Source organism: Daucus carota, chromosome 5, assembly GCF_001625215.2.
Source record: "Daucus carota subsp. sativus chromosome 5, DH1 v3.0, whole genome shotgun sequence".
NCBI classification, from domain to species: domain Eukaryota; kingdom Viridiplantae; phylum Streptophyta; class Magnoliopsida; order Apiales; family Apiaceae; genus Daucus; species Daucus carota.
Genome location: NC_030385.2, coordinates 39,273,476 through 39,295,760, shown reverse-complemented (window position 1 = coordinate 39,295,760; position 22,285 = coordinate 39,273,476). Strand labels below are relative to the sequence as shown.

Here is a 22,285-nt window from a genome sequence, read left to right as displayed (position 1 = left end):
CTTAGTTTTACTGTGTTTAAACTCAACCTTTGTAATATCAGAGCTCACAACATTAATCTTATATTAGGCACATCTGCTTTTCGCCCGCCACGGAGAGTTGGTGGGTAAATCATGCAGATCAGCAACTGTAGTTTCTATGTTACTGGCCTAAAACTTGATACCAGGGCGTGCATTTTGTGTGTCAGGCTCGATGTTCCGATAATCCCCGATTTATTGAAAAAAACTCCACTTCTTATAAAAATATTTTGCTGATTTATCAATTACACTCTGATTTGACTAAAAATCTCTGATAAATCATAAATCGGTAGGTATACAATTTAAATTCCCTCAAATTTTATAATACAGAGTACCATCCATTTAAGTTTCATTGCTTTAAGTAACTAAGATATCAATAATCAATGATTCACCATCATATATTACAATTCACATATACAAGTACGCATATTTCTGGAGGCATCAAGGCGACAAGTATTCGTATATGATCAATCCATACAGTAGATGATGTTTCGAAATTGATAAAAACGATTGGCCCTCCCTAGTGCCTCTGAGCTTCAACAATGCGGGTTGTTCAGCACAACTTCCCTAAAGTACTGCTGTCTCGATAGACCAAAATTCTTTCCAGCCAATCCAAGATTGAACCCACAGATTCAATTGGCCAAAGCATAATGTTTGTAATGTGAATTGCAGATCTAGATTCTTTATAATCAAATTTATGATATACGGAGTATATGTTATTGAAATCAAGCATAATACTTTTGACCTTTAACAATCTAAAATCAAAGGAGTAGAACACTGCTAGTTATGCAGATTAATCAACATTAAGAATGGGCAGAGCTCGTGGACATGGCAACCTCATTCATTTGTAATTAATCATCCTATAATAATCTAAACATTTGCTTTGTCTATAGATCTCACGAAAGTACTTCTCAGGCACAAATCAAAGTACCATTAACTAAAGGAAATCATATCCTAAGTAGAGAGGCCCAGGCCTGCACATCGGAAAGTTCAGGACCTTCTTGCTTTAGATTCTGTTTTGGCAACTGACATCCCGGAAAGCTTGTTAACCTCATATAGTAGCCCTGCAGAAAACAAGAAGCTGCACCAACATCCCAGGATGTTAGGTCATCGGTAAATATGGTTCTTTTATGGAATTTCATAAACTTAATCCAAACTCGTCCAGATTTAGGTTCCCATTCATTCAGACAAGCTTAGTTGATGCCACTACTAGCATGCCAGAAACATCACCCATAAATTAGCATAGTTATGCTCTAAAAAATATGAGATCAAAATGTACTATAAAATGTCAACTAAATTAGTTTTACTAATCTAAAACAAACAGGACTCTAGTCAAGTAACATTTTAATGAGGTGAAACGACAGCAAAGACTCCTTATACAAAATGGAAATACATCAACTAGCATAGGACGGATGAAGATAGGATAGAAGAGGGGTAGGGTCTATCTAAAGCAGAAACTCGGTAGAAAAACAATATCCTCAATTTTATTACCACATACTCGTCAATAACTTGGATAATGAGAGACTATTCAACATAGTTATCAACATAGCTAGCAATTAACTATATATATATGTAGATGCTGGGAATTTTTTAATAATAATACAGATAATTTGTTCCAAAGATGATCATGTTAAAAGATAATTAACAATTAACTTATCTAGTTCGTGTTCCACATCATCAGTCAAGCAGTGACTTTAAAATTTTTGAAGGGTTTACAATAATAAAAATATAATATCTTTGGACTGTCAAGAGTACATTGCAAGTAAGCTCCAGACTCCTCCGGTGATAATATATTTCCACTATGGTATGTCAATGACTTGATACATCATTATCAGCTGGCATTATCATGATCCATATATGCATTTTATGACAATTTGAAAATTCAGGACATGTATTACAAAATGTACACTGACATTAAATCCCAGGCAAATCATACAAAGCTTTCAAAACAATTCAGTCACAATATTTACATGCCATCCTAAAATCCAACATGTTCTTGAATAAAGCGTCAAAAAACAAATTGGTCAAAATTCAGATAATGAAGATAAGTATTGACTTATTACCAAGTAGTGATACAAACTCGATGGACGGTCCCAGCAGCAATGAGCGCAATTAATTCTGAAAGTATCACTGCAGCCAATTGAAGTTCAATAATCAATTTTAGCTATGACGACACAATAGCAATTGATAAAGTACAAAATATAGTATCTGTTTGAATAACTTCGGCAATTAAATCCTGTAGCTCCTACTTTGCACCCAAGCCAAAAAAATATTACATTTTTTCTCTCCACACACAAGTTACTTGCATAGAAGACAATCTGAACTCTATAAGTTAAACTACAAATGCTCCATTTAGTTGGGGAGAATGGAATAAAAGGAATGAGAAAATTGCAAATAAGATAAGTAACAATTTAAATAAGGGGGAAGTGTGAAAGGTAATCAGTGTGCGCAAATTTTTCATATGTGATTTGTGAATGAAATGTTTTGGATGGAAAATGGAGAATTTCTTTTCACATTGGAGGATTTGATCTCCTACATAGATTGTTAGTAATGGAATGGATGAAGGAATGAAATAGTAAACATCTACCTCTAATAAGCTAAATTAGTACAAATTTCATTTCCTAGCCTCCCATTCATTCACCCAACCAAGCACAAAATAGGCCCTCAGCATGCACAACAATAAACAAGTGCGAAGACCACATGCAATATATTTAATTATGAGATGCTCCTACTACTAGCAAAAAAAATCTGTATAGACTATAGACAAACACCTACAAGTATGGCAGACTAATTTAAATGACACTTCATCATCCTTGTAAAGCTCTTTCCACAAGATATGTTATATTAATCTTCCAAAGGGCCTCATTATCCACCAGATGTACTTGCATACTTGCGTATATATCTCCCTAGTATAAGTCAACATTCATAGGAAATGCTGGTGTGGAACGGGTAAGGCATTAATGTACATAATTAGAAACAGTGGGAACTAATATGTGGGGATCACCCTTAAAGTACTCAATACCCTGCTTAAATTTTGAGGATCCATTACTTCAGAGAACGATAATAAAGTGCAGGAAGTGTAATACTCGTATTTTTTCAATTTTCACTATGCTCAGAATATCAAGAAGAAATGATTATCTCACCAGCACCCCATCCAGTCTTGACGCCACTAGATTCCTGATAGTTTCCAATGAACTGCGAAAACAATAAAAATTGAGCACTGCATGACGTCAAATTGTATTATAAGAATCATATTTTCATTGAACATGTATGATGCAAGGACAGAATTATAGATAAGCATACCGCATGAGAAGAATTGAGTAGAAAGATAAAACAATAACTTATACTCACGTACTTTCTTTCATGAGAGACCTTCGCATTTTATTAAATGTATAATTGCAGAACTTAAAATGGATCTGCGTAGAATCTTCTTAACCACAATCAATGCTTTTAATTACAATATATCTGCTTCTTTCAGTTTGCAATCAGTATAGTTAAAATGCCAAGAGCATGAGCATTAGCTGTTGGCTATGTCTCTTTGGTTCAGAAACTATGATACGATTGTCTGACTCGATATCTAAGAAATCGGTGTCCTGGGAACTCTGGTCTTATTTGGGATACGGATACAGGGACACGTCATGATATTCTAATATGCAAGTACATTTGATAAAGATATCATATCAAAAATGATAGTAATAAATATCCAGAGTAAACACGAATTTACAAAATCTCGCAGTCTATTAATAGTTGTCTTTAACCCGTAATTTTAAGTTTCTGTTATCTTTATAATTATTTTACATTAATATTAAGGCGGCGCGTCCTCTCCGCTTCTATTTTTTGTTCTCTATCTAAACTCCCCTCTTTATCTCTTTGCATCTCAAGAGAATCACATTTGGTCATTGTTTTAGTCAAAGTGTGCAAATCATAGTAAAAAGATTTAAAACAGAATAAGTTTAGTTTCCAAGTGGTGAGAATCTGACATGCAAGTAATAACACCCAAATTCATAGAATTTGATTGGCATATTGTTACTTCCATAACTTATTAGTATAGTAATTTTACACATCCTCGAGCTGTAAGTACACATTTCACTACATTAAATAACCACAAAATGACACAAGGATCAAGTATCACACTGTTCCCAGCTTCCGCAAAAGCAAACTCAAAAGTACTGCACACACAAATGCACAAAATATCCCACCAAATCACACCAGGAACATATCCCAAACACATAAATCGACAAAATATCAACAAAAATGAACGATAATTAGTTAATAACCTAAAAAAAGACATAATCAGGCAAAATTACAAACACGAAAGACTCACGGTGAGCAACATAAGAAAGAGGAGAGAACTAGTGAAACCACCGAGAATCGTAAACAGCTCAGTAGAAGCTAATTTGCCCCTGTACATCTCCTGAAGGGAGAGAATGACAGTGAACAACAGCAACGAAGATAACATCGAACTCCCGGACCCTGCCATCTCACTTAATACACACAACATAACAAACCAAACTCAATCAGATCGATCAATCAAACAGCTTGGAAATTGAAAAAACAAACATATATGTAACAATCACATACACACACATACTGTGAGCATTTCTAAAATCGTGAATCTAGGGTTTTAATGCAAAGTGAATTGAAAACGTAATAGAGTGAATAGCGCGAAGACTTACAAGTAGGGATCTGAAGATAAGATGGAGGATGGAGAGTGAGTGCGGATTGATTGCTCTTGGTCCTTCGTCTCCGGCTACGATTTATGATCGCTGCAGATTTATGTTATGTATGTATGTATGTATAATATATCTCATATTTACGTATCTATAATTTATTTATTTATCCTTTTTTTCTTTTGCTGTTACCTTATTCAAATTTTTGGTTGAATTTTTTTTTTTAAGGATTTTTTTTCGATTGAATTTAAATCAAGCTATAACATATAAATAAATTTCCTGGAAAAAAAATCATAAAAATTAATTATATATTCTTTCAAAAAAAAAATTAATTATATATAATATAAAATTCTTTTAGGATATTATTTTGATAACAATTGTACAAATTTATTTTTTTGACTGAAATAACTAAAAATTATGGATGGTTATAAGTTTATAATGTTTTTTTAAATCGCAACTATATGTTTTAATAAAAAATTAAATCTCAAATTATTTAGCGGACAAAAAAGGATTCAACTTTGTGATCGGCTCGATTCTGAACTTATTTATCTCCATCACAACTAAAATCAGTTTATACAGTTGTTCAATATACGCTGCTGCTATGTTTTCGTATCAGACAGATTAGTGATCAGCCATGGAGACCCCCGACTGGCCGGAGTTACCGGAGTGTCCAGTATGCCTCCAGTACTACGACGGCGCGTGCACTATACCCCGCGTGCTCCCCTGTGGCCACTCAGTTTGCGAAGCTTGTGTAAGCCAGCTTCCTAACCCTTTCCCTCAAACAATTCGCTGCCCAGCTTGTACTCAACTCGTCAAATACCCACAAAACGTATCATCTTTACCCAAAAACATAGACTTGTTGCGCCTCTCTTCTCTTCTGCAAAACCCAGAAAAGCCCATTTCGCCAAAACCCAAAAAGGCCATTAAAGAGTTGAGTGAGAAAGATGGTGCTTTTATGCCCAATTTGTGGAGTCGAGAGTTTTATAATTCTTGGAAAGATTGGATTTTGAGTGAAGATTGTGTTGTAATTGATGAATTTGGGGGTGGTGGAGGTGTTTTGAGGGGAAAGGTGGGTGCTTTTGAGGGTTTTCTTGGAATGCCCTCCAAGTGGTTGATGAAGGAGAATGATGTTGTGGGTTTGGTGAAAGTTGGGGGTTTGTTGAATGATGATGATGGTGAGGTTGTTTATAGTTATGTAGGGAAGATTATGAGAGTTTTGTGTGGGATGAGTGATAGTGAGAGAGATGAGTTGGGGTTGATTTTGGGAAGTAGTTTGAAGTGGAGTAGAGTTTGTAAGGTTTTCGGGTTGTGGTATAATAAGGATGATCAGGGTGTGTATGTAGTGTGTGAGAGCCATGGTTGTAAGGTTTTGGACAAATTGGATGGTTGGGAGAAGGGGTTTAGTGATGAAGATGACGAGGATGTGGGTTTGCGTAGGGATGCTATTTTGGGAGTTTTGATGATTGGATTGGAGATATGTGAAGCAGTGATGGGTTTGCATTCAGAAGGATTGAGTTTTGGTTCTCTTGGTTTGTCTTGCTTTAGTTTTGATTGTTTTGGTCATGCTTGTGTAGAAATTCTTGAGGTGATGACTATGGGTGCAAGCTTAAATAAGATGTTTGCGAGTGCTTTGTCAAGCAAACATAAAAATGATCGCGAAGAATTGGAAATTATAATGAACAGGTTTTTGTTTGAGGGGTTCACATTTGTTAGCCCAGAGTTGTTTGTCGAGTTATTGCGAAGAGGGGGTGCTAATGTGGGGCCCGGCTTTCAAAGATATGCTGTTGGGTATGGTTCAGATGTTTGGTCTTTGGCTTGTGTTGTAATTTGTTTTCTTGTTGGGAAACCATTTATTGAAGAGTTGCATAATTATATATGTTGCCTTATTCTATTTTTTAACGATAAAGAGAATGTTAATTGTGAGGTCATGTACAAGGGTTGGTTGGATAAAGTTAAGACCTTTTTAGATACTAGATTGAAGTTGGAAAGTATGTCACTGAAGGACCTTCTTATCAGATGTTTGGCTTTTAATTCAGAAATGAGACCAGATGTAGTAGACATCTGGAAATGCATTAGGAGCATGCTAGTTGATCCAGAATTTCATATGGTTGTCAGTTTGAGGCAGACAATGACAAAGGGGAACATGAATCACTGCTTGGTTCTCGGAAAAATTTGTCATCTGATATACACAATTAAGGAAGTGCCAGAAAACCAGATTATAAGTGTTGTGCAGGGAAAATGTGAAGTTCTTGAACAAGTAACAAATTTGAGGATTGACCGGGATCTCACTGCGGATCTTCCTGAGGGTCATGTTAAAAGCATTGATTTGCATGGCCATCTTGATTGCATCACAGGATTGGCTGTTGGAGGTATACTTCGACAGGATAATTATTGGCTGTTAATCTAGTAAAAGTTATGTTGATTGTGTTTCCCTACCAGATTCTGCTACAAAATTATTGGCTATTAATATAGTAGGAGTTATTTATTGTTTGAGAAAATAATAATTTTTATGGTTCAAACAAATACATTTGATGCATGCTGCACCCTTGGGATGATTTGCATGTCTGTAACCCCAACACTTAATTACTTTCTACTTTGAAAGTAATGTAGGAACAGCTGTATCCTGTAAATATTTTTTTTTTTTCATTGCATGTATGTAACTCCAAAACTTACATCCCAATTTCATTCTTTGTTGAAAGTAATGTAAGAACAGCCGAAGCAAATCTAAAGTAACACACTTAAGTCATCAGAATAGCTAATCTTGTTAAGTTGTGACCAATATAATACATGCATGTTTATATAGGATGCACAAGTCAACATTCATAAATGAACTTCTACATATTCCCATAGCTATTTTGGATTTCTAATTTATAACTTCTAATAATTAATATAATTGCATAATTCGCCTTCTGGTAAAGTTATCATAATAAAATAACCTTAAGGACTTGTAAGTTGTAAGACTAATTTATTGATCTACACTCTGCAAAATTATCAAGACAGTTTTAGGTTTCTGCATCATTTACCCCTGGTTAAATAAACGTGCTTTTGAGTTAGATCCGTCATGATAAAACCCAGCAGCATCAGGGTTCGTGGGTTTTATGTGGTCAATCCCCCCAGTTCTATCTTTTTATAATTTAAAATCCTTTTCTAACACCAGAGAGGCTATTTTCATGAATACCTCGACTATAGAAATCAGCTCAGGGCCTCAGATGACAACTAACATGCAATCTTTCTGTTCTTTCTTTTGTTTTTGTTTCTACTGTTGTTAAAAGATTGTCTACTGGACAACTATATACAAATAATGCTTTCTAATATAAGTTGTTACTAGGTTCACAACACAAATGCAACATGTATACTGAAATTCATTTAGATTGAATAAGAGGACTTTGGATTGCTCTCTGTCTCACTCTTACGAACCTTGTGGTAATACCAAGTTATTATGGTCATAAAATTGACAGCAATAGGCTTGTTAAGAAGGCATACTTTGTCCAAAATCACAGCATTCCGCTTTTAATTATTATATTTCCTCACCTGTTTCTAAATTCTATAACATAAATTTAAATCATCTGTCCAAGGAAATAATCCTTTTTTCCTAGTACTTTATACTTCTAGCAATGTTATGCACCCGTCTTTTTTCTTTGTTTTCCTTTTGATCTTAAGTTTGATATGTCTAAATTACTTTTGCTGTAGGAGGATTTTTGTTCAGCTCGTCATTTGATAAAGCGGTTCATTTGTGGTCACTGGAGGTATAAACATAACAATTAATATTGACATTTTGTTTACTGCCGCGCTTAGTGGTCACCCCACTGTCCACAACTTAGCACTCATACACTGCCCATCAGTGTCTCCTCTTCAAGTATACTCCACATAACTAATTTTTGTAGAATTGTCAAGTTTTAACAAATTATATCGTTGATGTTGGACTTTTTGTGAAAGCAGCGTGGTTATTTAAAATGAAAAACGATTGGTGACCATTTTTAGTTAAAAAGTCATATTAAAAAAATTAAATTGAGCTATCTATTAAATTAATACAACTGATTTTGAAATCAAGGCGAAAAAATTTGTGCAGTGAATTAATTGTACTTGTGGTTGAGATTAGATATTGTTATCTTTTGTGTTTATAGAGTACTGTTGTCTCCATTTAGGTGCAGAGAACTACTACTACTTCAACAGCATAGCTAATCTTTACTCAATGGGGCCATTTGTGTTAGCTTAAAAGTATACTCCACATAACTAATTTTTGTAGAATTGTCAAGTTTTAACAAATTATATCGTTGATGTTGGACTTTTTGTGAAAGCAACGTGGTTATTTAAAATGCAAAACGATTGGTGACCATTTTTAGTTAAAAAGTCATATTAAAAAAATTAAATTGAGCTATCTATTAAATTAATACAACTGATTTTGAAATCAAGGCGAAAAAATTTGTGCAGTGAATTAATTGTACTTGTGGTTGAGATTAGATATTGTTATCTTTTGTGTTTATAGAGTACTGTTGTCTCCATTTAGGTGCAGAGAACTACTACTACTTCAACAGCATAGCTAATCTTTACTCAATGGGGCCGTTTGTGTTAGCTTAAAAGAAGTTACTTATAAATGAATGGTAACTTTTAATTTATTTGTTTGAATAAATTTATTTAATAATTTCCAGCTTATGGTTTAAAAATAGTAATAAAATAATAAAATATTACGATTATCTTTTAAAGTGATTATATACATTTATATGAAGTCAAATTTCAGAAATCAAAATAAGTCGATAAAAAAAAGTTAAGGTTTTCAACTTCTCAGATTTCAACTTATAAGTAAGAAATTAACTTATAAGTTCATTATACAAATGGTACATATAAGCTGATTCTGACTCAAAAGTTAGAAGCCGGCTATAAAAGCCTGATCTCTTAACAAGCCTTAAATGAACAATATATTGTAAGTTAAACCTGAAGAGTTTCTCTGAATGAAAAAAAGTGGTTTTGACCGGTGAACTTATCTGTATGTCCAAACATCCAAAATTGGAAGTTTACAAAGAGGTGCTCAAGTTTTTACATTCAGGCTTAGTTAAAACCTGAGTAGGGTGGCTTTGGAACCATGCAGGCATTTTTTTCTTTTGCTTACCGAACACTTTTTTGTAATATATAAACTTCTGTTCATATCTATAGCTTCATATAATTGAAGGTGTAAACCTGCTATTAATATCTATGAATGTTTTAGATAAAATGATAATATCTTTAATTTTATTTTATTTTAAAGTAAACCTGCTACATCGTCCCTAACTTGGGTTTTTTTTTTTATGCTAACCTGGTGTAGGATTTTACTCACATACATTCCTTTAAAGGTCATGAGCACAAAGTCATGGCTGTTGCTTTTGTGGATGAAGAGCAGCCATTGTGTATAAGCGGTGATAATGGTGGTGGTATCTGCATATGGGAAATTAGTATTCCATTTGGAGAAGAACCGATTAAGAAGTTGGTTGCGGAAAAGGATTGGCGTTATAGTGGCATTCATGCTCTGACTGTGTCTGGCAGCGGGTACTTCTATACTGGCAATGGGGACAGGTCAATAAAAGCCTGGTCGATGCAAGTAAGTCAAACATTTATTGTCCCCCATTCTGGTTGCAAACCAGTTTGAACGAATATTGCAAGTAAGGCCGATAATGTGTTTCATTCTTTTGTTCTTTCCTCCAGAACTATACTCTGGCATGTACGTTGACTGGTCATAAATCAGTTGTTTCTACATTAGCAGTTTGTCATGGTGTGCTATATAGTGGAAGCTGGGATGGAACAGTGAGACTATGGTGTCTTAGTGATCATAGTCCATTGACAGTTTTGGGGGAAGATTCGCCTGGAAACATGGCCTCTGTTTTATCTCTTTCTGCTGATCAGAATATGCTGGTTGCAGCCTATGAAAATGGACACGTAAAGGTGAATTTCACTATAATTTACCCGTTGTCAATATATGCCTCTTTGGAGTCCCAACAATTTTAGCATCTGTCAAATCACAGGTAGCACAAATTAAAAGAGTATTCTGGAAAATCTATTAAATAAGTTCCTTGTGTCCTGTAATGACACTTTTGTAGGACCCAGATCCAGGCTAAAACCCATATCTGTAACCAGAAATAGTGGGGCTCCTGCACAGTATCATATTTTGGTTAACTCCAAGCTCCGTTATCCTAACTCTCCAATTTTGTCCCCCAACCTGGACATGACATGGGAGTGGGATTAGGTTGAATTCTTCATTCCAGAACTAGACACTTTACCTAACAACAAACTAGTTCAATATGATACACAAGGCCTAATGACAAGTTGTTTATATAGGGATTAAGATATACGGATGACTTGTTTCTACATTATTATTTTGATTGTATACTACAACTTTAACATATATGATTAAAGTGTATGCCTTTTATATATTAAAAGAAGTGTAAAATGAAAGAAGGAACTTCTCTGCTTGGTAGATAGTAGCTGATATGCCTCGTAATTGTTTTTGCTTCCTTCAGGTCTGGAGGGACAACCTCCTTGTTAAATCTACAGCTGCACAAGAAGGTGCAGTTTTTTCCGTTTGCATGAAAGCAATGTTGATCTTTACAGGCGGTTGGAGCAAAACTGTCACGATACAGGTATATATGCTAATTATCAATTTTTTGTGTTAAATAATTTTAATGTCGTCCCACAGGCTTTTCGTTACTATAGATAAGAACTTATGATAATGGCTACAGAACAGTTTGGCATGTAGAAGATCTTAATACGCCTGAAAATGCTTTCTAATTTGAAACTATCATTGCTATATTTTCTTAATCTCTTTCCCTCTAGTGGATTTCTTTGTTTATAATTTGTCTCCAGTCAGAAAACGCTTAGTAAACTGGTAACTTTCTGCAGCAAGTTCAGGGAGACAATAATTTAACGGATGTCATTCCTATTGGCTCTATTGCTTGCAATTCTGTCGTAACGGCTTTGTCATACTGGCAAGGAAAGCTCTTTGTTGGACAAGCTGACAGAACAATTAAGGTATGAGATGTTCTTTTCATTTATTATGGATATTCTATGTTTTTTCGCAGTTTATAGTTCTAATCTGTATCTTATCTGGTTTTTTTGGATAGTGTGTATATAAATTAAAGATGAATTATTTTACATCACAAAATTGGATTTCAAACATAAGTTCAGATCCTTATTTGTTGTAATTTCATGCGCAGAGATTAGTTTATTAAGAATATTTGTATTTTTGTGGGTACATTTTTTCCACAAGGTTCCGTGTGTAATTTTTCCCACATACAGGTTTCAGCCTCATATTTAGGACAACTGATACTTGCTGCCTAAAATTAGTTACAACTTCCACTTTCAAGCTTTCCTTCCCAATTATACATCATAATAGCCACTTTCTTCAAATAACTTCACATACTTGTTTTGATGTCCCCACTTTGACACTTTCAGAGAAGATAAAGCATTTTCCTTGAATGCTTATGTGTGTTCTTCCTGTCGCTTGTAACTGCCTTCTATTTCCTTCTATGTCTCCCCTCTGCATCTTTTCTATTTTATGTGTGTTCCCTGTCTCACCCATCTCACCCAGGCCCAATACAAAATAAAAATTAAAAACTGAACTCTCTCTCAATAATGTTATATATTAAGAAATATAATAATATAAAGGAGATTCCTAAATAGAATAGGAGTCTAAAGTATAAAATTCGAGCTATCTGCTTCTGACCATTTTCTGGGCTGATTGGAACTTCAATAAATTCTGAGACCATACTTGAATTAAAAGGTCTTCTCGCAAACTTTTCAATGACTGTTTACGGGCCCAAAACGGACTTGTAGAACTCTGTTATGATCAAAACACTAAATTTTCATATCGTGTAAAAAAATTCCGGGTCTAATAAGTATTCCTTAATTCCCAAAAAAAACATGAAAATAAATTAAATAAAATCCAATTTCATGCAAAAGTAAGTAAAAAATATGAGGAGAAATATAATCATAAAGATCACACATCAGAAGTCATAACTCTATATCAGTCCAAGCTTACAACCTTATGATTGGTGTATATGTATGCAAGTACAAATTTTGTAAATCAGATCCTAATCCACTCTCATTAATTCATTATGGTTCAAATGATATTTGCTATTTTCTTTTGATATTTGTAGGTATATTATTACAAAGTGTGATGAGAGTGACATTCATATTCTGTGGATGATATATATGATCAAGTCAGACTTGTGTTTATGCACACTGGGCTATGGCTGTTTCACTTTTAAGGGAGGAAGATGAGAGATGAAATGCTTGGAGTACCCGAATGAAATTCAAGAATATATTTTTGACCATGTTATCGCTTATCCAGCATAACAGTAACATGGATTCACCGGTATAAAAGAATTTTATAATGTTATACAGCCTAAACAATAATGATGTATGTGTAGGTATTTTGTGTAGCTTGAGATTTTTTTTAATGCTGTATATATTCCTTCTTTACGACACCCTTGTAAGTATAGCCTTCTTTGTTTTGCTTTCAATTATAGCCTTTTTGATACAATGATGTTTAATACGCACCCGGCCATGTACATCAGCGACAACTTGATCAATTTTGTTGCATACAATTTGGATTTTGTATTTTTTAAATTATAAAAATCCGAATGCTATGTGTGTTGGAAGAAACAAGTGAGGTTATTTTTTTTTCCCTGATTAGTTAGATTAATTTGCATATTGCTTACATATCCTTTGGTGGAATCAGAATTTTGTGAATTGTCCCAGGATCTGGGAGAGCATATTCAAGGGGGTTTAACGTGACTATTGTCCCTTCGGCGAATGCACAAGATGAGACTTTACCGCGGGACAAACGTTGTTCTAACTTGTGAGTTTGGTAAAAACTTGAAATTTTAAATATCGTAAGATAAATAAGTAGACCTTTTTTAATCGCGTTGTTGATTCAGTCTTCTAAAATTGGGTATTATATGAAAAAGAAACAAATCCGCAATCTTCTTAATCAACTATTCACATAATCATCACAAAGTAAGAAGAATCTAAGCTAAAACTACAAATACTGCGCTGCAACCAGGATAGTTAGTCCAACGGATAATTGGAATGGTTATCGATCCCACTCTTAACATATCAGCCGCTTATGATGTCCAGAAAGTACTCCTGAGGTATCGACGGAATGTTGAACTTGGCCACAAACTTGTACTGAGAAACAAATATGTGTTATCAGATAAAATTTGAACAGCAGATCATGTAGTAGATGACTTTTAACTGGAATTGAGACGAGATGAAAAATAAGGTAAGCCAAACGGGGTCATATGTAAGTTCCTTACCTTGTGCTGACTGTATTTCTCCCTGATTGCAGGTAAATTGGAATTGAGGCTGTTACAGGCAAGGCTATGCAGTGCGCTAACACAATCACGCAGGTCTGAAGGCTCGTACTGTGCATAATGCTTCAAGGTGGAGTTCTGCATCATACAAGAGATTTAAGTTATATTTAACTGGCAGCGGAAGATACAAACAGGTGGGGTGTAAATTGTCAGAGGCATACCCAAGGCCTCATTGATGGAGAAAGTATAAATCTGGTCAAGAAGATCGCTGATGCAGCAACAAGCGAAGGGGCATAACGAAGCATGCTGTACTCAAGAAGAGATAGCTCTGCCAAGTAGTTGGACATACATTCTAGCTGCATTGATGGAGCCTGTAACAACAGAACAATATATCAAAAAAAAGGTCAGTTTGATATTGTTTTAATGTAGATCATAATAGAAACTCGATCATGAATCCAATTCTGACTCTCTTATAAAAAAAAATATGAGAAACGCAAACTGACAATACCTCTGTAACCCCTTGAGCAGCACGAACAAACCGCCTACATTATTTCCAGCAAATACAAACTAACTTGTCAGCTACAAGCATCAAACAGCTAAGACGAAATATATATTACTGACTACAACAATCTGCGCATTACCTCAAAAAACATTTAACTGTTGGGGCTGTCAATTCAAACTTGAGGAAATTCAGAACAGCAGATTCCATTTCAAATACCTGCAGCAATGATTTTGCTCAATGTGTGCTCAATAATTTAAAAACTGCTCATAAATATCGGTGTCACTCACCTCATCCTTAAAGTATGTGTTGTCTGTGATGTAGCAGAACTCTTCTACCTGGGGAGGACAAATCTCCTCGTACTTCCTGACAACACAATTTCATGTCAGATTGTGTCGATACTGAGTGAAAACGATGGAGAGTAAAAAAGACGTATAAATGCATCTTACGAAGCAATCATCATGCAAGCAACACCAAGCAATTGCAACCGCTGCCTGTCCATGATATTTCCAGAAAGATATCTATCGATGTAGTTAACTGTCAGGTACAGAGTATCTGGCACAAGCCTGTATTCTTCGGACACCTGTAATTTCACATTTGCAATTAGGAGATGTAGCTCAGCTGTAAGATAATAGCATTTCTCTATAGCATACTCCATTATTACTATTGTAACTTTACCTCAACAAGCCAGTCAACTAGTATTGCACGCATGCTGATGGTAATGTCTGTTTGAACCTTCTCCATAAAATCAACAGATGGCCTTTTCTTCACCTTTAATTGCGAAAGTATAAGCAAGGAACATATAATCAATAATTATTTTTCAAGTTCATTTGTGATTTTATATACCTCAGAGGCTCTCAAGTGCTTGTAAATATCGCAAGCCATTGTTGCACACATCTGTGGATCCGTAAACTTGTCATCCAGATCAACAATTTTGTCACTGGTTTCCATTTCCGCCAATATGTCCCTCTTGCAGACATTTCCTAAGTACATTCAAACTTAACATGAGTAAAGAAAGCAGCAACTGAAAACTTAACAACATGTCTAAACACAGTACAATAAGCCCAACCTGTTTCCACATGGTCTGATATATGGAGGTTGTTACATGTCTTTCTTTCAATTGAATCAATATCTGCCACATTGCTCTTATCTATGTATTCGACTTCCGGGCTCTTCAAAGAATCACAAGTAGACATACTTTCATCCATTGAAACTGATAAATTGTCCGATTCATCCGGAGATATGTCCATGCTACAAGGGCCAGAAGGGGCAATAGTCCTTGATAAAGTTCCATCACAAACTGGCAAATTTGGATTATTTTTCGGAACAACTGAACTTGGTTTAGCCTTAGCAGCGTTGGTGGAATTCCCCTTCTTTGTATTGTCAATTTTCCCTGGATGTTTTACCTTCATAAAAGTTTTAAAATCATTTCACAGCTTCAATTTTCTAAAACAGGTCATATATCATTCAAAAAATGCAGATCACTCATCAGCTTAGCAGGAAAATCTAAAAACAAGTCTAATAATCAGAATCAAACTATCAATTAATTCACCCTGCATATAAATTAATTGTGCCATGTTTAACTGCAAATCCATTTTAACACACAAACTCTACTTATCTTCTAAATTAACGTTGTAAATTTAAATTTTAGTAAATGAAATAAATATCAAGAATTTGGCATTACCATATTCATCGAGCTTCTTGGGCCAATCTGTGAAACATGCTTCTGATTTGTCACATTGGCTAATGCAGGCCTTTTCTTCGCCATCTCCGGTATAAAAACCGCAGCTTTTCCAAAGCTCTCTGCTTGCCTCTTAGCCAAAGAAGATGTCTGTGAAGAACTCATCGAATTACGCCTGTTCTGCATAGACATTTTTCTTCAACTAAATTCAATCCCTAGAAAAATTCAAAATTTTCCGATTCTCGTATGAGTACGAGTAGTATCAAAGTACAATCTCTAGCTTTGTCGAAGACTAAAAAGAGGACTTTGATTCATGGGACTATGGAGATTTTGTAGACAGTACAATACTAAAGAGATGCAAGAGAGTGTACGTTTTTTTATAATGTACAAATGTTGTTTTGAAAAGGATGAAGTATAATTTGAATTCAAGAGGAATGAGATCCTAACCGTTGGATCCTCAAGTATACGTTAGGAGCGGACAAGACTGGGGCCCACTGAGACTTGTGTTCAGTATAAATGAAAATATTGGTTTCACAAATGAGGTGATGTGGCGGCGACCGATTGGTTTGTCACTAGGTTTAGTAGGTCACAGTTGGCTTACCGTTTAAAATTTGAATTCGAATTTAAACCGTACCTGGTTTATATGGGTCTTTCATATCATATTTTAATATTTTGTTTATAACAGTATAAATTTAAAATAATTATAGTTTTGACTTTTCTGTGCTAAATTCTACCATCATGGTTTTAAAATAATTTTAAAATAATTAGATATTAATCACCATTCAAAGGGTCCACCATAAAGCTATAGCTGACATTATTGCATAAAATTATTATTTCTAAGCAAAATTAATAAAACTTTAAACTGCTTTTTCTATAATCATTGAAATATAAAATTTGAAAACCAAATTCAGTGAAATGAGTTTTGGTTTCCATAATTAAAAGTTAATTAAGTGAGAAGTGACTTTTATTTTATGTGTTTGGATAATTTTTTGGTGATTGCAATTCCATGAATATAAGAATTATCAATATAATAATAAAGTACTACAAATTATCTTTTAAAATGGTCTTCTACATATTTGTAAAATCAAAATTTTGAAATAAAATTATGTCATTAAAAAGATTAAACTAAAATCTTCAGTTATTCAAACAAATATATCTATAAATTTATGACACTCCTTTGTCTTCTATCGGATTTTTCAACTCTAACTCACAGCACGATGCTCAGTTACCACTGCTATGCTACAGTATTATTGCTCCCACTGTCAGATTGTATACGTTCTTTTTGATACTCTTATAAAATATAACTTCATAATTTTTTTTAATTTTTCTTAAATAAAAATTTAAATACTAAATTTTTATTCAGAAAAAAAGAAATTAAAAATATATTACATGCATGGTTGTACTTTAAAAGAATATTAAAAAATGTGCTGTAACCATAATACTCCCTCCGTCTCAATTTATAGGTCCATTCTGGAAAAAAAAATTGTCTCAAAATACTTGTCCCTCTATTCTTTCAATACAAATTTATCTACATATTAATTGTGGTTTTTTTGAAACTCAACATTATTCTCATTTCTCAATGCACTAAATTCCTGTATTTATTGTGATTTTTTTGAAACTCAACAATATTCTCACTTATCAATGCACTAATTAATAATACTTGAGATAAGATTGCATTTAACCAACTTTTTTCTTAATATGTGTGTTTATTCCAAAATGGACTTATAAATTGATACGGAAGGAGTATTGATTATGACTACTGCTGCTGTGTTTATTCTACTTACATGTTTCAAAATTAAAAGTAACGACTAGAATGGAGCTGAAGTAGTTAATTAATACAGCATTAATGGTCTTTTCATTCATTAGTCAGTTTGACACTTTGACTGTTTGCAGTCTTGCAGAACTGCAGGAATCTCTACATACATAACGTACGTTCTCATCGTTTCTATGCTTAATATCTGCTCCGTAAAATATTCAAAGGTGAATATAAAGCTTTGTCATTCAAACATGCCAATAGGGTAAGAATTACTCTTCCGGTCTGAAGTACAAATATATTCAGAGGGCGGCTTTGTTTTATTGTTTAAAATAAAAATATAGATTATAAATAATTATAATTTATAAGTTATTAAATGTGTTTGGATAATTTTTCTCACAAGCTAATTGAGTGTTTGATAATTTAAATTTATAAATTAAAAAAATATATATTATTATAATACAAAATTTTATTAATAAATAAAAGTTGTTACGCATTAAACATTTAAAAATTTCCTGATAAAATGTCAATCACTAAAAAATGTTCATAAATTCTCGCATTTCTGACTTCCAACTCCTGACTTTAAAATCTTAAAATAAACATTTCTACTTTTTCGTCCTAATACACAAAATTAGAAGCAGGTTAGGTTGCTAAAATAAGCGCTTCTAGTGATTGCGGGACAGATCCTTGATTTTTTAAATGGTTTTCTTTAAACTGTGAATTTTTCTCTAATCTCGAGTTAGCTGCCTGTCGCCTGTCGGGGCTTTCATTGGTGGAAAGATCAAATGTTGTATGTTCTTTTTACTACTTAGTTACTCTCTTAATTTCTTCGACAAATTTTCAATTTATTTGGATTTTGTTTGGTCTCTCTATCCGTGAGAGTTTGGTTTTTGTGTGTTTATGATGTTTGGGATTACAGATCTGCGGAGTTTTCATGGTGTTGATTTAGTGATAAAGATTTGTATGGTGATGCATTTATGATCGATTAAACAATTTTGGAAGTATTACAGCATGTTTATATCTCTTCAAAAAGTCGTTTGGTTGCCTATCAAAAAAGAAAGGATTCAACGGTGATATGATTATACGTTTGTTCAATTTCGATTATATATGCAGATGCCGTATGACTTTTCACCATTGAAATATTTTTCTTTTTTTTAAAAAAGTAAGTAATTTTTTATAATCAAATTTAAGTATAATATATTTCTATTTGTTTTTGAAATTTCATCAAATTATTTATATTATTATTTATGTTCTTGTAGTTAATTATATTATTATTGTTACTTTACTATTATTGTTATGTCATTGAATCAAAGAACATATTGTATATTTTGAAGTATTTACGGTATATATTTAATTATCTTTTTTAAGAGTTTATCTGGTGGAGTTGTAGGTAGATGTTGTCAATAGGGGTGAGCAAAACCGAACCGAAACCGTAAAATCGAACCGAACCGTATAATTTCGGTTCGGTTCGGTTTCAATTTTTCCAAAATTTCGGTTAATTCGGTTTTTCGGTTTGAACCGAAAATAATATCGGTTCGGTTCGATTTTTGATATAATATTTCGGTTTGAACCGAAACAACCGAACTTTTTATTAAATATAAAATAAATATTATTTTATATACATTATTACCTGTAAGTATTAAGCAGTTATTGAAGAGCTATTTGTATCCTCCTCTTCGATTTGTTTACTAATCTCCTGAGCCTCTCTTCTTCCCTAATCAATTCTCCAACCAACTGCATCACCCTCGTTTGTTTGAAAATCAGCTAGCTTTACTATGCGTTTATCATATAGTTTTGAGCTTTGTTTTTCTTTTCTTCGTGTCTGAAGAGTTTAACAACTCAAACACCTGGGTTTCACTTCTGCCACACAATATAAGGTTGGTGAATCAAAAAGATTGCTGCTTGTCTTTTAATTTGTTTTTGATAAAGCTTGTGTCCCAAAAAATGCCCAGCTTTTCGAAAATTTCGGTTTTTTTAAACCGAAACCGAAACCGAACCGAAATAATTCGGTTAGTTCGGTTCGGTTTAGAATAGAATTTCGGTTCGGTTCAGTTTCGAAAAAAAGAGTAATTCGGTTTTCGGTTTTTTGGGTAATGCTCAGCCCTAGTTGTCAAGTACTTTCGGATTGATGTATTGGGTTGTTCACTTTGTTGTGGCCCATTGGACTTATACAATTATTCTGCCCACCGAAAAATAATACTCCCTCCGTCCCACCCAATTCTTTACATTGGGTTTGGGCACGGAGGTTAAGAAATAGGTATAAAGTAGTGGAAAAGAGAAGGAAAAGTGGGTGAAGTGGTGGGACCCACTGATTTTTAATCTATATAATTCTTAAAGCATGAGTCATTTTTTAAGGCTGCTTTGGTAATTTCACTTTCTCTTGGATCAACCCATTAAGTTTCGGATCGACCCGGCAGCTTTCTCATTCAACTTAACACTATGAAAGAATATTCCGGGTTTTTATGCGACCCACCCGATTTCCATTGGGCATGCAGCAAGTTCCTGCCATATCAGGAGCGTGGCATTTATTGTTGTTCCATTGATCAAGCCACTCATTGAGATTTTTGGATCTCATAGCATCTTCCAATCATATGAGAGTTTGAAAAAGGCGTTGAATTCGGTTCCTCCAATCATGGCACTCATTACTACGTCTAATTGATTTCAAATTCAAACATGATAATTAATCATAACAAATCCGTGCTTATTTATCTAAATCAATCTCTTCCTCCTCCATTATGCTCTCTGCTATTTTTTATTTAAAATTCAAAATTCTTATTATCTACTTGCATCTGTAATCATTTGATCATTTTTTTCTCTCTCGATTTGTAGAGTGTATGGTAGTAACATTTATTTTATATTGCAGTGATAACGGTGGTCGTGTTTTTTTAGCATGAAGACGGATTCAACGTCGTCAACAGGTTTTGCAATCCTTTCTATGATAATGTTGCAGTATCGAAATCCTCGATTATAATCGTAAAATTTTGTTTCTGCAGGTGTGAAAAGAAATGGACGTGGATCGTGGTAAAAGTGTTGAGACAATTTCCAAGAATCAAAAGAAAGCACATGCATTAGGTAATTGATTTCCGCACTAGAGTAAAGTTTTCATACGCATTCATTTTCAAGATACAGTACTCTTGGTCTTGGTTCCTCAAAAGTCTTGGACGCGATCGTATTGTCGTTAACGTCTTCATGTAGAATCATTAGTGTGATATACAACAATTCGTAATAAGTTTGTGTCTGTTATTAATTAATAGGTATTCTCATGTGGGGAGCTCATATGATTCACCTAATATTGGATTAAGGTAGTTATTGGGTGAAAGTTTGGAAAGCTGGAGAGGCCTTTTTTGAAAGTATACGACCTCCACATATGGGATTGTGGCTTAGCATTGGTGTATGTTCTATTTTTTTGTATTTTTGTTCCAATTTTTAAGTTTTTTATATTGTATAGATGACATGATATTTTGTAATTAATTTTTTTGACATTATTTTTGCATAATTTCCTTTCGTATTGATAGTGATTATGATGCATATATGTCCACTAATGCATTTATTGATCCTTTTTTTATGGTTGAGTTTTCCTTGCAGCTGCTGAAAAGAGATGATTCGTCCAGGCCACTATCGGATGCTCACCGTGTGAAGATTTATATTCACTTTTTCTCAACATCTGATCAAGGCTTTTTGTTTACTTCTCATTGCGTGTCATTGTATTTTGACAAGAGACACCGAGAATGAATATGACCCAATTTTCGTCCAGATACATGAATCTAGCCTACTATAACTCATGTGTATAAGGAAATGTAGTCAAAATATATTTGATTTTCGATGATTTTGGCATTAATTCTTTTTTGTATAATATGTAGTGGTTTCCATATTCACTATATTCAATTTTCAAATCTAGACCTTTTGTTATAATTTCAAATTAATGGAGTACTTTTTCACTTCACAATTTTAGCTCTCGATAAGAAAGTTTTTATATATTAGATTTTAAAATATTCAGATACATAGATCTAGACTGTTATAGCTCATATGCAAATAGGGAAGTCAAATTTTATTTGATTTTCATTGATGTTGACATTAATTACTAAAATACCATTTACATTTAATGTCTGTGGTTTCCACGTTCATTATATTTAAATTTTCAAATCAAGACTTTTTGTTATAATTTCAAATTAATAGAGTTTTTTTTCACTCCATAATTTTAGATCTTGATAAGAAAGTTTTTATATATTTGACCTTTTAAATTTTTGGATACATGAGTCTATCATGCTATAACCCATATGTAAATAAGGAAAAATAGACGACCTTTATTTTATTTAACTGATTTTGGCCGTTATTATTACAATCCTTTTTTGTATAATATATATTGGTTTCCATATTCAATACATT

The 22,285-nt window shown here is 33.7% G+C and overlaps 3 protein-coding genes across 6 annotated transcripts; 1 reads left to right on the top strand and 2 right to left on the bottom strand.

Moving 5' to 3' along the window:
- Positions 1 to 783: 783 nt before the first annotated feature.
- On the bottom strand, positions 784 to 4,832 carry LOC108220058 (uncharacterized). Its single transcript, XM_017393701.2, has 5 exons — positions 4,692 to 4,832; positions 4,340 to 4,499; positions 3,159 to 3,210; positions 2,079 to 2,145; positions 784 to 1,096 (listed from the first exon to the last, which is right to left on the bottom strand). The coding sequence occupies exons 2-5, from the start codon at positions 4,493 to 4,495 to the stop codon at positions 1,006 to 1,008; spliced, it is 366 nt and encodes a 121-aa protein (XP_017249190.1). The 5' UTR covers positions 4,496 to 4,499; positions 4,692 to 4,832; the 3' UTR covers positions 784 to 1,005.
- A 365-nt stretch (positions 4,833 to 5,197) lies between these two features.
- On the top strand, positions 5,198 to 13,373 carry LOC108223161 (uncharacterized). Of its 4 annotated transcripts, XM_017397277.2 has the most exons (7): positions 5,200 to 7,054; positions 8,376 to 8,431; positions 9,985 to 10,257; positions 10,362 to 10,598; positions 11,174 to 11,293; positions 11,553 to 11,681; positions 12,809 to 13,373. In XM_017397277.2, the coding sequence occupies exons 1-7, from the start codon at positions 5,320 to 5,322 to the stop codon at positions 12,827 to 12,829; spliced, it is 2,571 nt and encodes an 856-aa protein (XP_017252766.1). In that variant the 5' UTR covers positions 5,200 to 5,319; the 3' UTR covers positions 12,830 to 13,373. The 4 variants fall into 4 exon arrangements, with proteins under 4 accessions (XP_063949257.1, XP_063949256.1, XP_017252767.1 ...); XM_017397278.2 differs by lacking the exon at positions 12,809 to 13,373 and having other exon boundaries at positions 5,199 to 7,054; positions 11,553 to 11,687; XM_064093187.1 differs by lacking the exons at positions 11,174 to 11,293; positions 11,553 to 11,681; positions 12,809 to 13,373 and having other exon boundaries at positions 5,198 to 7,054; positions 10,420 to 10,598.
- Positions 13,374 to 13,579: 206 nt separating this feature from the next.
- On the bottom strand, positions 13,580 to 16,532 carry LOC108223162 (cyclin-A1-1). Its single transcript, XM_017397280.2, has 11 exons — positions 16,150 to 16,532; positions 15,535 to 15,871; positions 15,312 to 15,448; positions 15,144 to 15,236; positions 14,915 to 15,048; positions 14,756 to 14,831; positions 14,608 to 14,684; positions 14,475 to 14,508; positions 14,188 to 14,337; positions 13,970 to 14,104; positions 13,580 to 13,841 (listed from the first exon to the last, which is right to left on the bottom strand). The coding sequence occupies exons 1-11, from the start codon at positions 16,336 to 16,338 to the stop codon at positions 13,770 to 13,772; spliced, it is 1,434 nt and encodes a 477-aa protein (XP_017252769.1). The 5' UTR covers positions 16,339 to 16,532; the 3' UTR covers positions 13,580 to 13,769.
- Positions 16,533 to 22,285: the final 5,753 nt, after the last annotated feature.